The sequence below is a fragment of the Xylocopa sonorina genome, chromosome 7 (genome assembly GCF_050948175.1).
Source record: "Xylocopa sonorina isolate GNS202 chromosome 7, iyXylSono1_principal, whole genome shotgun sequence".
Taxonomy (NCBI): Eukaryota; Metazoa; Arthropoda; class Insecta; order Hymenoptera; family Apidae; genus Xylocopa; species Xylocopa sonorina.
The window spans coordinates 3,500,164-3,514,368 of NC_135199.1; the positions used below are offsets into that span (position 1 = coordinate 3,500,164).

Sequence of the window (14,205 nt, forward strand, 5' to 3'; positions counted from 1 at the left end):
AAAAATGATAGTCTTTCTCGATTTGGTTAATTAACGTGGTCCCGCGATCACCTGCATGTTAGCAACGTTATTTTGTCGCGCTTCGTCTAGCTCCAGCGCTGGAACGAATTTTTCCGAAAAAATCATAGGAGTTCTTCGCCTAATTCTCTAATCTCGTATTCACCGTGCCTGAATTTTGTTCGATTCCGGACACTTGGTGCTTTCGTACGTGTGATACATCGAGTATATATGCGTAGAACGTTTGTACAATGTGCGTATCGACTTGTCGCGAATGTTGGTCTGACCCAAAAGCGTCCATTCTATTCTTCCCGTGGTGGTGTTTCGTGAAAAGAATGAATATATCTGGCAATGTAGCGTCGATCGGTAACCAATTCGTTTTAATCTTGCGATTTGATGGCTCTGTTTCGCGTTTATTGGAATTTCCATTTAGACACGTACAGAGAGAGGTTGATGTTTCATGATATTATATCGGCTTTCATGTAAGTTTTACGAAATTTGTTTTGTATGGGGGCACGTATGCGTGTTGTGTATGTGTGTATGTGTGTGTGTGTGTTGCTGTGTGCTCCGTATGTGTCTATTTGTAACAAAGAAAATAAGTTATAGAGATAAATGCGTTAAATATCTATAATATCTATATACGTATAAAAAGCTATAAAATGTATCAGCGAACGGGTTAACAGAACGACATTCACGAACGTGGCAATCGTGCGAAACAAACGTGTGTAAAACCGAACAGGAAAACGAAGAACGTGCATAAACATTTCGTACAATCAAAGAAGTAAATGGTAATAAAGAAAAAAAAACCTGCTCGCGCCAACAAAGTAACGCGAAACGAATCAACGGAGATAAAGGAGAACCTACAGAAGAATTAATTAATAATATTAATGAGAAAAACTGAGCTTGTTACAGGATCCGCGAACAATACTTATTCCCTAAGGACACGTTACGCTGTTACGCGATATATTCTATCTTCGCAAAACGATTCCACTTGATAAAATTGCTCGATGATAAAAGAAAAAAGAAGAAAACGCGAACAACTACTATTTTTCTTTTTTTTTTTACGAGCCTCGCGGCGCCGTTTTATTGGCATTTTTTTTTCTTGATCCTTTCCTCTCTCTTCTTTCTCTCTCTCTCTCTCTCTATTTCCCTTCCTCGGCATTCTCTATTTTTCCGTTTGGCGTCGGCTTTATTTCCCACTAGATAAGAAAAAACACATGGTAATAACTCATGAGGTAGCGAATGAATGAAAACACACTCCTTTCTCTTCTCGACATCGTTCCGTCATCTCTTCTCTCTCGCGCTAAAACGTGCCTCTTCTCTTCTGGTATCTCGTCTGGATTTTCCACGATCGGTCGAACATTCGGAAACGGCTATTTTGGGTTTTAGTATTACTCATCTCGTCTCGACTCGCGGCGACCGATCGCCAGTACATCGTCCACTATTTTCCTCCGTGTTATTTTCGATCGTCGCTCAATTGCGCAGGAGGGATCATCGATATAAACGACGGCACACCGACAGCTATACGACGTACGCGTCCCGTTTTCTCTCTATGCTTCTAAAACGATTTATCAGAAAATTATGTTTCGCTGAGCCGTTGTCTCGTCTCGTTGGCAGTGTGACGACACACCCATACGCGGTGCAGGTTGTTGTTACGTATATTATTGCCGCATCGCAGCATCATCAAACGAGAACAATCGGAAAGTTAGCGATTCGCGAATGGTATCCTCCGATCTGCTCGGCGATGGATGATCTAAGGGGGGACCCAACCGTCGCCTCGATCGTTTCGTGTTCCGTGTCTCGTTGAAACTGCCCAGGCAGTTTCGTCTTGCGCTGCAGCAATATTTCGGGCAGTGTGTGCGCGTTCTTCTGGTTTGATCGGTTCTCGTGATTCAATGACGTTCGATGTTAAAATGCAGCACTCGCGTGCGTGTACGTGTGCATGGATATAATTGATCGTTGAACGTTCTGTAGCAAGGTACGAGACGAGAGTGACAACGGTGGAACGTTATATTAGGTCGCGTGTTAAACCATACGCGGCACGATGTGTGCGAACTCCTCTTCTCGTTTATACAATTTAATAAACGCTGCGCGGCATCGCGATGGCGCTCGCCTTAAGGGACGAAAAAAAAATAGAAAAAAAAAAAAAAGAAAATCTTCATTCGTTCTTTTCACGCATACGCGATAAACGGCATCTTCATGGATTTGCATATCCTTCTTCTATCCAGTAGTACACATCGACTAAATCTGTTTCGTTAATAAGTTTAAGCTTTACATATAATATATATCTATGTACAACAAGTGTATAATGTATAATGTGTGTTACTATATATGCATAATACAGGGTTTTCTGGGGGGATTTTCTCGGGGATGGGGGTTGGGGGGGGGGGGGGAGTGTAAATGCAGTGTAGAGAATAAGTTACATACCCGCGCGGTTTTCTTCATAATGCCCATTATTGGCAACAATAGGATTAATAATAGATAATATATTAAAGACTCCTTCGAAAAAAAAACGCGTCTCCGCTCTTAAACCTGCCTCTCACTCTTATAGCTTCCTAACTCTGCTTAGAATCACCCTACTAATTAGATTACGTCTCTCCGTTTCGATTATCAAAAAATCAAGCAAACCCTCGCTCACTTTCTCACCCGCTCACACTCTGTTCATCTCTTTCTCGCTCGCTTTCTCACCAAATTCAACTCATCCCCTCCTCTATCGTCCAATTTACGCGTACCACGCCCCTAAAAAGCTTACCCGATATATTTATCTGTTTAGCGATATCACTTGAACCTGTCACATTAACAACAATGCCCAACTGTATACTATAAGGCCCTCGTTTACCGCCGCGTATTCGGTTCAGAACCGTTCCTCGATCGGGAATATGATTCACCGGACCCTCTGATTCGATTTCGCGTTTCCCCGATTTCCGGTTAACCCGTTCGCACGCCGTTACGCCCGCGAGCTGCTAAATCGCTGCGACACCGTTGTCGATCGATGCCAGTCGATCGACCGGAAGGTGAATTTTCCCACCGAGCGTAACGGCAACGAACGGGAAACGAAATTTCCCTATATAATCCCTCTCTTTCTCTTTCTCTCTCTCTCTCTTTCTTCGTCTCGTCGATCTCCCTATTAATCTCAACGGCGGTCTAATTCACGATCCTACTAAAACTGTCTATTTCGAAATACTAATACTAAAGCCCAAAATAATCTACCACCTTTCCAGTGGTTCTATTGATTTTCCTCGCCTCTATTTTCCAGCTCTCTCTCTCTCACTCTCTCTCTCTCTTTTTCCCATCTCGACTAACGTTTCTTCTATTATACTCGCGCGCGATCTCGTCTTGATCAAATGAACGACGAACAAGTAGTAATCGTTGCCGAGCTTCGGTTGGAGCGCGCGCAACGATTAATCTTCGAGTCGTTTCCGATAATTCTATATTCCCTTACCGCTATTACTATTCATTTATCACTATTATTATCGTTATTATTAATAAAGAAGTATGAAGTGCTGTTGAACGTTGGTGGAGTTGTTCCGCAACGACGGGGGCGAAGAATCGGCGCGACCCTAGGCGTATCGATACATCCCTCTTTCCTCTTTCCCCTCCCCAAAGTGTCGCTTCGTACGATTAATCCGTTCGTTACTATTGTGTAAATACTCTCTGCGCGAGACGAGCCGCGTGCACGAGTCGCGGGATCGTTCGCGTGTACGTATACCCATGTAAAATCGTTTACATACGTATAAATACACGCTTGTAGCATCACTATATAGGATCGTGTAAGATCGATGACGAATCGAATCGAACCGATCGCGTCGGCGCGATCCCCTCGGTAGTAATTTTTATTATCGCGATGCGTATTAGGTGTGTTTAAGCTGACATCGGCGTGTGTTTACCACCCTGATATATTATCTCTCCTTGTTTAATGGTGTTGCTTCCAGAATAAAGAACGACGAGAGCGATCGTATTCGTACTCGTGGTGTCTCTTGCTCGTTGCTCTATTCAAAGGGTTCGTTCTCTCCGGTCTACGAGTGAGCGAGTAGAACGCGCGATGTACGCCGGATGTTGCTGCGTTTAAAGCATTTCAAAGCAAAACTTGAAGGGTTCAGCTGTGATTGTCTGAAGACCGACTGAAGATCGCGAACTGAAGCTGTTTCAACGTTTGCGATCGGCGTGTAACGTTCTTTTTTTTCTTTCTTTTTTTTTTACATTTTTCTTTTATTTTTTTGTTTTGTTTCGTTTTGTTTCCCAAATGGTCCGTGAAATCTCAGGAGGCTCGTAACGATCTGTGAACCAATAGCGGAGTTTCGATTTGTTCCAAGTTTGATCGCTTCTGATCGGTCGAGGGTGCGCGTGAGCGTTTGCTTTCGAAAACAGCTTGTTGGCCTGTTTGGCACCGAGCGGATATGCTGATCCTTGAACCGTGGCGGATCGAAATATAAGAGAGATGACGTTTTCACTGTTTACGGTGATCTATTTGGAACGTGTGCGGAAATGGAAGATCCAGCTTGAAGTCTGTGCATGTCCACCGCGTTGCGTACGACGGCGAACCACATCTGTTTCTTCGCGTCTATCGCGGGGTTCGTTTTTCTTCTTCTTCTCCTTCTTCTCTTTCGTGTTTCGAAGCCGTTCCATCGGAAGTTTGCTCGCGAATCGCGTAGCTGTTACGCGTTAGACGCGGTTCCTCTTCTCTTTTCTCGTTTCGCTTTCAACTTCTTGAATGGTGCAGCGACATAGAGTATCTGTGAAAGTTTTCGTCGTTTCGTCCATCGTCGTGCCGATTTCTCCTGTGAATTTTCCTCTCGCGTATTTACGCCCTGTTCTGTGCATTTCGCCTACTATTTTCTTCAAAAGTTGTTCGATAAAAAACTACAAAATGACGATTGTATTATTTTATAAATAGTCAGTACGAAGAAAGTGGTAAAAAATTGATAAAGCTTAACAAGAGTCGTCGGAGATACGTCGACGACATTGGACGTTCGTACAGAAAGAAAGAAACTTTCCTCTTCTTCTTTTCTTTTTTTAAGTTTTTCTTGCATTATTTTTTTTATTCCTTTTCTTTTTTTTTGTTGGTTGTTTCTTCTCTTCGTTTCGTCGAGGCTTGCATATGATAGTTCCAGTTACGCACGTTTCACGCTTCGATAAAAAGGATTGTTCTCGTTCCTTCGTCGACAAAAGTTACTCTTGAAACCCGATGCTTTATACGACCATTAATTTTTGTTTCTCATTGCTGCCACCTTATCGTTCCTCGCTGGATATATGCAAAGTCTTAACTTAAGCGCGGAGCTTACTTTAAATTTCCTCAATTCTAGATCGATAAGCACGATTTTTCACGGTAAAATATTCTAGAATACTAACATTTAAATTTAGCGATAAATCGATTTTGTACATTCGTTTTGTTGGTATCCTTAACCAGTAGTAGATTAAGTTACTCCCCTCGCTTCTTAATTCGCGCGCATAATAATTTATAACGTTAAAAATCTTCTTTTCTCTTTTAAGTTATTATTATTTTATATTAATAATTTCTATTCAATCTTCGCATTTTTAATTTTTTTGTTATTTTTTATTTTTTTGTTACTTTGTTTGATTTGTACACTCTCCCGAGCGTGCGAGCGGGCTCCTCTTTTGTCTCGTTCCCTACACAACTCTCAATCTTTTTCCTTTTTCTCATCGTTCGCGGCGTTTGAGAAGTGCTGTGCTGAGGAATCGGCCGAAATATTAACTTTCGTCTCCTTTCTATCGATGGTTATCTCTGTTTGTTTGCCCAGATTGTTAACAACTGTACGGCTTGCGCGTTTAAACACTGTTGCGTTAAATAGTCTCGTGAAAATACTCTTGTTCGATTGTTATCGTTCGTGTGACGGGGTGCAAGAACTGTAGGCGAGCAAGGAAGTCAAAGAATGTCTTCTTGTTTCTGTTTCTCTCTCTTCCTACGCTAGCGAGTCTCTAAGTTTCCCATTTTTCTTGTTATTTTTGTTCTAGCTTTTCTCTTACTAGTCGTTTTAGTCTTCTCGTTGAAATCTCGTTCCGAAAGTTTGCGTAACGAAAAAATGAATCAAAGATCGATGAACGAGGGAAAAGTGTAATAAAATCACGTGCGGAGCATTCTTTCTTTTCTTTTCTCTTCCTTTTTTTTTCTTTCTTTCTTTCTTTCTTTTCTACAAAGAGATATTCCGAAAAGGGGGGTGGGGCGATGGTTTTCGTTGTTGGGTCGAGGTATTTATTTCGCGTCGTGCAACAACAACAACGAAATTCTGTGAAAAGAGCGATTTCTATCTCTTACTCGCGTCGTGCTTCTCTCTGTACGTTTTGCGTTTCTATCATTCCCCTCTAACGTTTCCCGTCTGCAATTGACCGTGGAAAAATATCGCGAAAAATTTCGATTCGTTGTTCTGGCCGAAAAACAATTTAGCTTCCTTGGCGTGTATCGTCTCGGAAAAAAGGAGCGTCATGTGATTTCGAAGTAGCGTAAATGATCTTGGTAGTGAAGCGAATTACTTTTTGTGAATTTCTCGATGGTGTATCGATGGCTGTAAATGTACCTCCTTCGGTGTATGTCGAGTCTTCTCTTTAATCTATGCTTTCGTTTCCTGAATTTTACGTATAGAATCTATGGCCTTTGTGGTACTACTGTGCATAATGGTCTCATTTTTATTGTTCTCTTTAGTTCCTTGGCACTTTCATCGTTTTTTTTTCTTTGCATTCGTTTACTTTTTCTTCTTCTACGTTTTTAATTCTTCTTTTTCTCTTTTTTTTTTACAAAATGTTATTCACTCTTGTCTCTTTAAATATTTACGCTTGATAAATAAATACGGAAGCGGAGGCCTGCGGGCGAGAAAGTACTCCCAGGAAGCGACAACGACGAAAAATCGCGTCGCATAAAACTGCGAGCCCGATCGCCTTTGTCGCTCGCCGTCGAAATTTACGTTCCTCGTCGAGCGGACCTGGCGCCACCGTTTACCTCCAAATATATTAAATATATTATACAATTTATCCGCGCGCACGTGCGCGCGTACGACTAAAATCTCCTTTATACCCCCCTGACGAGCAACAGACGCGCACAGCGCAAAAAGCTGCGCGCCGTTGCCCTTTTTAAATCTTTCATTACTTTTTTTTTCTTTTTTTATTTTTACCTTTATTTTATCGCCTTTCCATCTATCTCCGTTCTACACCCATCTCTTTTACTTCTTTTTTTTTCTTCACTCTTTAAGTCACATACTCTCCTTACATATACAAAAAACTCTTCGCTTCGCTTCTTCTCTTCTTATACCACCATTCTCTTATATCTCCTTATATTTCTATTTAAAAAATGTCTTCGCCTTCTCTCCTCACGCCTCGCATCCTTTTTTTTCCCTTTATTAATATCGTTAAAATTCATTAAGTTATTAAAAACATCTAACAAAAAAATTGAAAAAGAAAGATTCACTTAGATCTCCCCAACAATGTATCAAAAATAAACTTATTACTCTTAGATTCATTTTCTCTTTCTCACGTCATTCCTTATCTTCTCTTTCTCTTCTCAATATTCTCTCGCGTAGTTCCGTCTACGTTTCCTTTCCCCGGTTCTCTATGCAGCTTTACACTCTGCCTTTCCTTCTGTCTTTCGGTCGATTTCACCTCCTCCGTTATGCCTTCCCTTTTTTTTCCTCCCCTTCCGCTCTCTCTCTCTCTCTCTCCCTTCTTTTAATCTTTCCGGTACTCCTCCTCCTCCTCCTCCTCCTCCTCCTCCTCCTCCTCCTCCTCCTCCTCGAGATGCAACGAAAAAGAAAAAGGCAAGAGAGCGGAAGAGCGTTCGTCTCTTTGTTCTCCCCTGCCCACCCTTTCCATCGCCCGACTTTCCATGTTACCCACCGATGACATCCGTGCGCACACTCGACAGAAGTTCCGTTTTTCTCGTTTACGCGTTTCCCTCACCCTCCTCACGATAAACAGAAATCCTAACACGCGATATATTTTTCCCTCTCCCTTTCCTTATCATCATCCACCTCCACCACCTCCTCCTCCTCCGTTCAAAGCACGCGTTGCTTCTTCTCGTGAAAACTGGATTCCTCTCTACCCACTTTTAAACTCGTGTATTTTTGTACTAAACGCATATCGAATACCGTGAGGTGAACCGACGGTCGACGACCCGGTATCCCGATCAACCACGTGAACCGGAAGGGATCGTCGCCCCGCCGATGTACGCGAACCCCCGAACAACGGGGTTCAACGTACTAGGGTTCAGCATCGATAACGTGCCACGAGATTTTCGAGAAAAAGTAATTAACTGGACAAAAAAGAACGTTCGTTCAGTGGATAACGGATACGTGAAGATTATTGGTAGGCGAGTCAGAAATTATCTAACGACAATAGATATCCTACGATAGGTTTGCGGAAGTTTGGCAAACAAGTTAGAGTTAATTACTCATCGGTGAAAGCGAAGAGGTTCAACGAACAGGTGAACTTCTTTCGTGGCACATAATCGTGCGTCTCGTCAGTCCGTTAATTTATCACTTATTTTTGGTCACATTTTATAGATCATCGAAAACGGGAGTATCCCGTTCGATCAGTTTCTCTGACTTCGAGTTTCGTATTCGATAAGTCGTGTAAATTCACTTCATCACTCTACATAGTCCTGAACGATTAGGTTTTTCTCTTTTATCCCACCACCTCGTTTTCTCGTCTACCCTTACGCGATCGATCTTTCCGTTTCGACTGAAAACGCTTCCCGCCCGTACGTTGCACGTGCGAACTATCTATCTTCGAACTTTTACAGATTTCTCTCGTTTTAGTGTTTTTTTTCTTTTTTAAAGTATTTTTGTCGATAAACCAGAACTTAAGAGTTACGAATTTACGCACAATCGGTCACGAATATTCCTTGCTCGAGGCAAACGTATACTTTTTTCCCCCACGTTCGCCTTTTATTTCCTCCAATGCCGAAAATATTCAAAATCTCGAAAATTTTGCTCCAACGTTTAGTTAGTTTCATTTTTCTATTCGTTTTTAGTAACATCGAAAGTGTCAATATCCCCCCCCCCCCCCCTTACGCAGAAAATCATCAGAATTATCGTGATCGATAGTACGCGCCGTGCCGGAGCCGCGATATCGCTGCGAGTTTCTACGAACGAATTCGTAACGCATTCGTATGATATTACCTATCCTAACTGTATTACGACTATATATATCCTATATATTATAAAACAAGAAAAAAAAGAAAAAAAAAGAAATTATAGAGGAAGGAAAAAAAAATTACAGAATTTACAAAGATCGTCGAGAAACGGAGTTTCATAAAATCCGCGCGCGTTCGATCGTCGTTTGCCGAGAACTCGCTGGGCGATATCCGCGCTCGCACCACGAGGCGAAGAGCGACACCAAGTAGTAATAATTACGATACCATTCCTTTCTCGTCGAATATCACTCTTCTACCTCTAGCACTTCTCTTTCCATCACCTCCAACTCCTACCGTTCTTCTTCTGTCTCTCTCGATTATCCTACATTTCTAAATCTTGTCTATCGCATCTTTTGCCGTATATGCCTAATCAGTAATTAATTACTTATCAATTAATAGTATTATTCAACACACGCACACTCAAACACTATTACATCCATGGTAAAGTAAAAATCCCTGAAAAAGTTTTGTGGCTCCTTGCTCATTCCTATCCTCCATTTTCGCTTTTCATCTTCCCGTGAACTCGTTCGTCTTATACTCCTGTCCCCTCTTTGCTCGCGGGTTACTTTTAATATCCTCCTCGCTTCCTCGTGCGTACCAACGGTCGCTTTTTCATTCTCTCTTTCTTTCATCTTGGAACATCCTTCTCGTTCAGAGCACGAAGCAGCGTTCCGTTTCACGTGCAACAGCGAACGATTCTCTTTGTTTGTTCTCTCTCCTCGGTTTTCTTTAAATCCCACTCCATCTGAAACGTCTCTCTGAATTTTATACATATTTCCTCATTCCGATCACTTTAGCAAAAAGCGACTCGATGACAAAGGATGCTGGTTTTCGTCGGTGTCCTTCGATTCGGCTCTACCTTTCCGACGTGTCGAATAACCACTCGTCGATTTCCCCGCAGACGCGACACTCTGTCTCCGTTCTGTCTCTGCGACCGCCCCCCTCGCTCTTCTTGGCTCTTGCAAGGAACTTGAGGCGAGTAGAGCGTTCGACACGGCCATATGCGTGTCACGCGTTTTCACTTCACTAATACGAAAAAACTCATAATCGCTTCTTTGGTATTACTGGCGCGAGAGGGGCGGCGGATGCGAGGGGCGTCTGCCATGAAAACTTGCTTGCGGCTTACGTCTATACTGTAGAACGTGACACACGTTTCGTTTCTTGTTTCTTCAATAATTAAGTCTCGTTAATTAATGTCTCTCTGCGTTATGGTATAAAAAAACTGTACCTAGAGTAGAGTTTTTTCCTTTTCTTTAAAAAAGAAAAACAAAAAAACCGCTGTCCTGTACAGAGTACTTAGTAGAAGTAAGTAGTAGTTAATAGCAGTAGTAATAGTAGTAGTAGTTATAGTAGTAGTTGTAGTAGTAACATGTATAACGTAATTGTGTAATCGTTACTTAACTTCTCTGTATATTATTATAACTTTAATATTTAGGTAGACTTCTTTTTTTTTAGATTAGTTGGTTTTTTATCCTTTCTCTCGTTCCACTTTTCATTATCATATTAAATCTTTAACCGTAATGAATGAGGTAATAAGGTTGTGTATGCTTATTTTTTTTTTCTTCTCTCTTATCATCGTATCCTATTTCATCGACGAGGTGGTATCGTTAACGCTGCGAAATCGATTTCGTTCGAGTGTCACCCGTCGCTTTAACTTCCGAATTTCAAGCGAGCTCGCAACGTAACGTGTCGCGACACGCGCAGAAGAAGTGAGCGAACGACCCGTGTATCTCTTCGACGGAAGAATAATCGATTATAAATGTTACCCGCTTCGAATGGGCAGGAACCGAACTCTTCGTCTCACCTCGTCTCGCGTGACGCGTGTAACTCGTCAGCTGACGTGCACTTCCCGTCCGATTCAACGCGGTACTCTGCATCACATTTTCACGTCGTGCCTTTCTATGTATCCAGAGCTACACGAGGCTCGTTGTTGAACGCGACGCGAGCCGAGTATCAACGATCGATGGCGACGAGTCAACAATGATATAATTTATCGAGCGTTCCGCTGCAAAAACTTATCTCAAAAAAAGGAAGAGGAAAAAAAAGAAAAGTATCGACGCGCTACGCTTTTCTACGTTCTACAAAAATCAAGACAAAATACATATATATGTATATATGTTAGTATAACGCGATCGCGTTACTACTAATTAAAATAGAAAAGCAAAAGAGAAAGAAAACAAGAAGAAAAAAAGCAGAAGAAGAAACGCCATCGATCGTATCCCCTCTTACCGTACTGAACCGAATCCCAAACGATTTTGAAGAACGTTTTAATCGCATTACGCGTGACATTTTGATATGGATGCACATCGTGCCCGCGAGAAGGAGGTTGCACGTAGCCTCTTTACGAGAGAATGTCAAAGCGACGAGGCCACCCCGGCGATTAAAATGGATTCAGTGAGGCGTTGGTTGGCGTCAGGTAAGTTTCAGTGACGTTACTGATTCTGCGGTTGCTGTTGGCTGGATGGCGAGGTGCTCGATTGTTGCTGAGCCGAGTGTTGCTGTGTCGCTGTGCCACCCTGTTGGGACGTGGCACTGCCGTCTCTTCGCGAACGTGAACCAGCTTCTTGGCTGCTACCACGACCAGCGCGCGAGCCAGCAACACCTGCACCAGGTGCACCGGACGATTGTAGGACCATTGCGCGAATTCTTCTCTGCGCCGACTGCGGATCAGGAGACAAGGACAAAAATTAAAATCGATACATTTTATGTTATCGGCTGATTGCCCGGTAGAGTGGTTATCGCGGTATCGTTAAAAACATGGGGATTTTTAATGGAATCAGGTGATTATACCTGAACAGAGAAGAAGGGGCCAATTATTTGGACGGTGGCCTCTTCGTCGGCAGAAGGAGACGTAGATTGTTGTTCCGATAGCTTTATGATACTTCCAGTTACACGTTGCAGTTCTCTAACGTTCTGTCCACCTTTGCCAATAATTCGGCCAACTTGGGTGCTCGGTACGAGAATCTCAATTGTCAATCGGACATCCTCCGTGCCGGCCACGAATCCTTCTTCGCGCATCTTTTCGAAAATTAAGTATTGGGCCTGGAAACAATCGATGCGATATTACATAATTATTATATTTACGACTCAAGGTGTAGCTAACGCGGCATACTTTGTTCAGCTGAGCAGAAGAAGCTGATGTTACAGCATAAATTTAATTTGATGAAAAAAAAAATTAAAATGTTGGAGGTTGTAACGGGACCAACTATACGTGCATTTATAGAGCACGCCATTGGTACGGGTCAACCCTTCATTTTGATTTTCCTGCTCGTTCAAGACGGATGCTTAGAGAAAACGGCACCATCCCAAATGAGAGCAGGCTGTGTAATATCGGCGGCGTTGCCTTTGTGTACATTACTGATAAAAACGATTAGAAATAACACTTGTTCGTAGGAAATAGGGGGGGATTTGAACACGGGACCTTGGTGTTACTGCGCTAACGTTTAACTTACCGAGCCAGAAAGCGATTAGCATAAAGTGAACATTACTTAACGTATTCAGAGTTCATTTTTTCAGTTTACATAATTTTTAATGAATCGAATGTTTTCGTTATTTTCAAAATTTCCAAGACAGTATACAATTAAATTCGGTATGTACCAGATACAAAAATGAATTTTTAAAAAAATCTGTACCGTGCATTTATGGAACTTACCTTCCATTGAGATTCTGGCGATCCAACGATAGTCACTTTCCTCTCGTTCTGTTGCTCCACGGGCTTGTCCTGTTCGATTGGCGCGATCTTAACACTTGCGCCGGAAAATCTAATGATATTTCTGATGTGGGAACCCTTGCTTCCGATAATGGCGCCTACGCTGGTGTTCGGAATGTAAAGGTAAGCAGTTTCTTGAGTGTCGCCGATCGGAATACCCTGTTGGGCCGGTAGGCTGGCCTGGTAGGGATATGGGGCTGGTCCAGACCCGTATAATCCGGGACCACGTGAGCTGTATCCCATACCAGCGGTGGACATCATGGCCATTGGGTGCAAGCCAGGGAACATCATGCTTTGGGGCTGTAATTAAGATGTTACCGTTTCGTTATTCACCTGTGAGTTGATGAAACGTCCGTCAAGCGTAACGTATACGATACTCACAGCCATCGCTTGCAAGTCGTTTTCGTAACTTTGGCGTAATTTACTGGAAATCATAGATTCGGCTTTGCTCATGTTATCGATGCTGCCTTTCACTGTAATGATGCGCTCCAAATTGAAATTGTTGATATCGTTTATGCTGCTAACGGTGATTTTCGTATCTGTATCCTGCATAATTTTCTTGATCGTAGTGCCGCCTTTTCCGATGATTCGTCCAATCAAATTGTTGTGTGCAAGGATCCTCAGTGAGATCTCGCTGTTGGCACAGAGAGAAAAAATGTTTATAGACACGCGTCCAGTAAAGAAATAAAGAAAAACAAGGAACGACGATCGTCAGTTTGAACGTTGCATGCATTAACTCCCGTGTTGTAAAATCTTGTTAAAGAGACACCTGTACCACACATGCAGCTGGTACCGCGTAAACTCGAAATCCACACGCGTCCCTCGTTCTTACCCTTTGCTCAAGCCGTAAGCCTCCTGCTGCGTGACCTCCATGATTTTCTTGCAGGCGTTCGTGCAGTTCTCCGGATTACCATAGATAGTGATGGCTTTCTCCGCGGAGCCGAGACTGTCCTTTCGGTGAACGTCCACTCGCGCGCGCGTCATCTGGGTTATTTGCCGTATGGTCGATCCCTGACGGCCGATTATGGCACCGACCATCTCCGACTGTACAAGAATACGTAACGGGAAGTCTGCCTGTCGTCCGGAACCCGAAACCCCGGAATAAGCGACACCGCTGCGCTGGCTGCGGCCTCTTCGTCGGCTCTCCGCCGTAGACATTTCCACTTTTAGCGGGCTACCCTCGTACTCGTGGCCATTAAACTGGTTCACAGCCCTGTGAACACGATCGAGATTCTCAATTCTCGAGAACCAATTCAAATGCCGTCGCGATCGATTATAAAGCAACTGCACACCGTATCGAATGGATGCATCATAGATCTACAGATTTTCTTTCGCTAGAATCATTCATAATATCCGCACG

The 14,205-nt window shown here is 42.9% G+C and overlaps 1 protein-coding gene across 1 annotated transcript in view; it reads right to left on the reverse strand.

The window, feature by feature from the left end:
* Nucleotides 1–9,851: 9,851 nt before the first annotated feature.
* Nucleotides 9,852–14,205, reverse strand: part of Imp (IGF-II mRNA-binding protein) — a 68,237-nt gene continuing 63,883 nt past the window's right edge. Inside the window, exons 4-8 of the mRNA XM_076898225.1 lie at nucleotides 13,678–14,058; nucleotides 13,227–13,479; nucleotides 12,789–13,145; nucleotides 11,927–12,178; nucleotides 9,852–11,796 (exon numbers count right to left, since the gene is read on the reverse strand). Of these exons, the coding sequence (XP_076754340.1) occupies nucleotides 11,569–11,796; nucleotides 11,927–12,178; nucleotides 12,789–13,145; nucleotides 13,227–13,479; nucleotides 13,678–14,058 (1,471 nt within the window). The 3' untranslated portion in view covers nucleotides 9,852–11,568. The remainder of the gene's footprint in view (nucleotides 11,797–11,926; nucleotides 12,179–12,788; nucleotides 13,146–13,226; nucleotides 13,480–13,677; nucleotides 14,059–14,205) is intronic.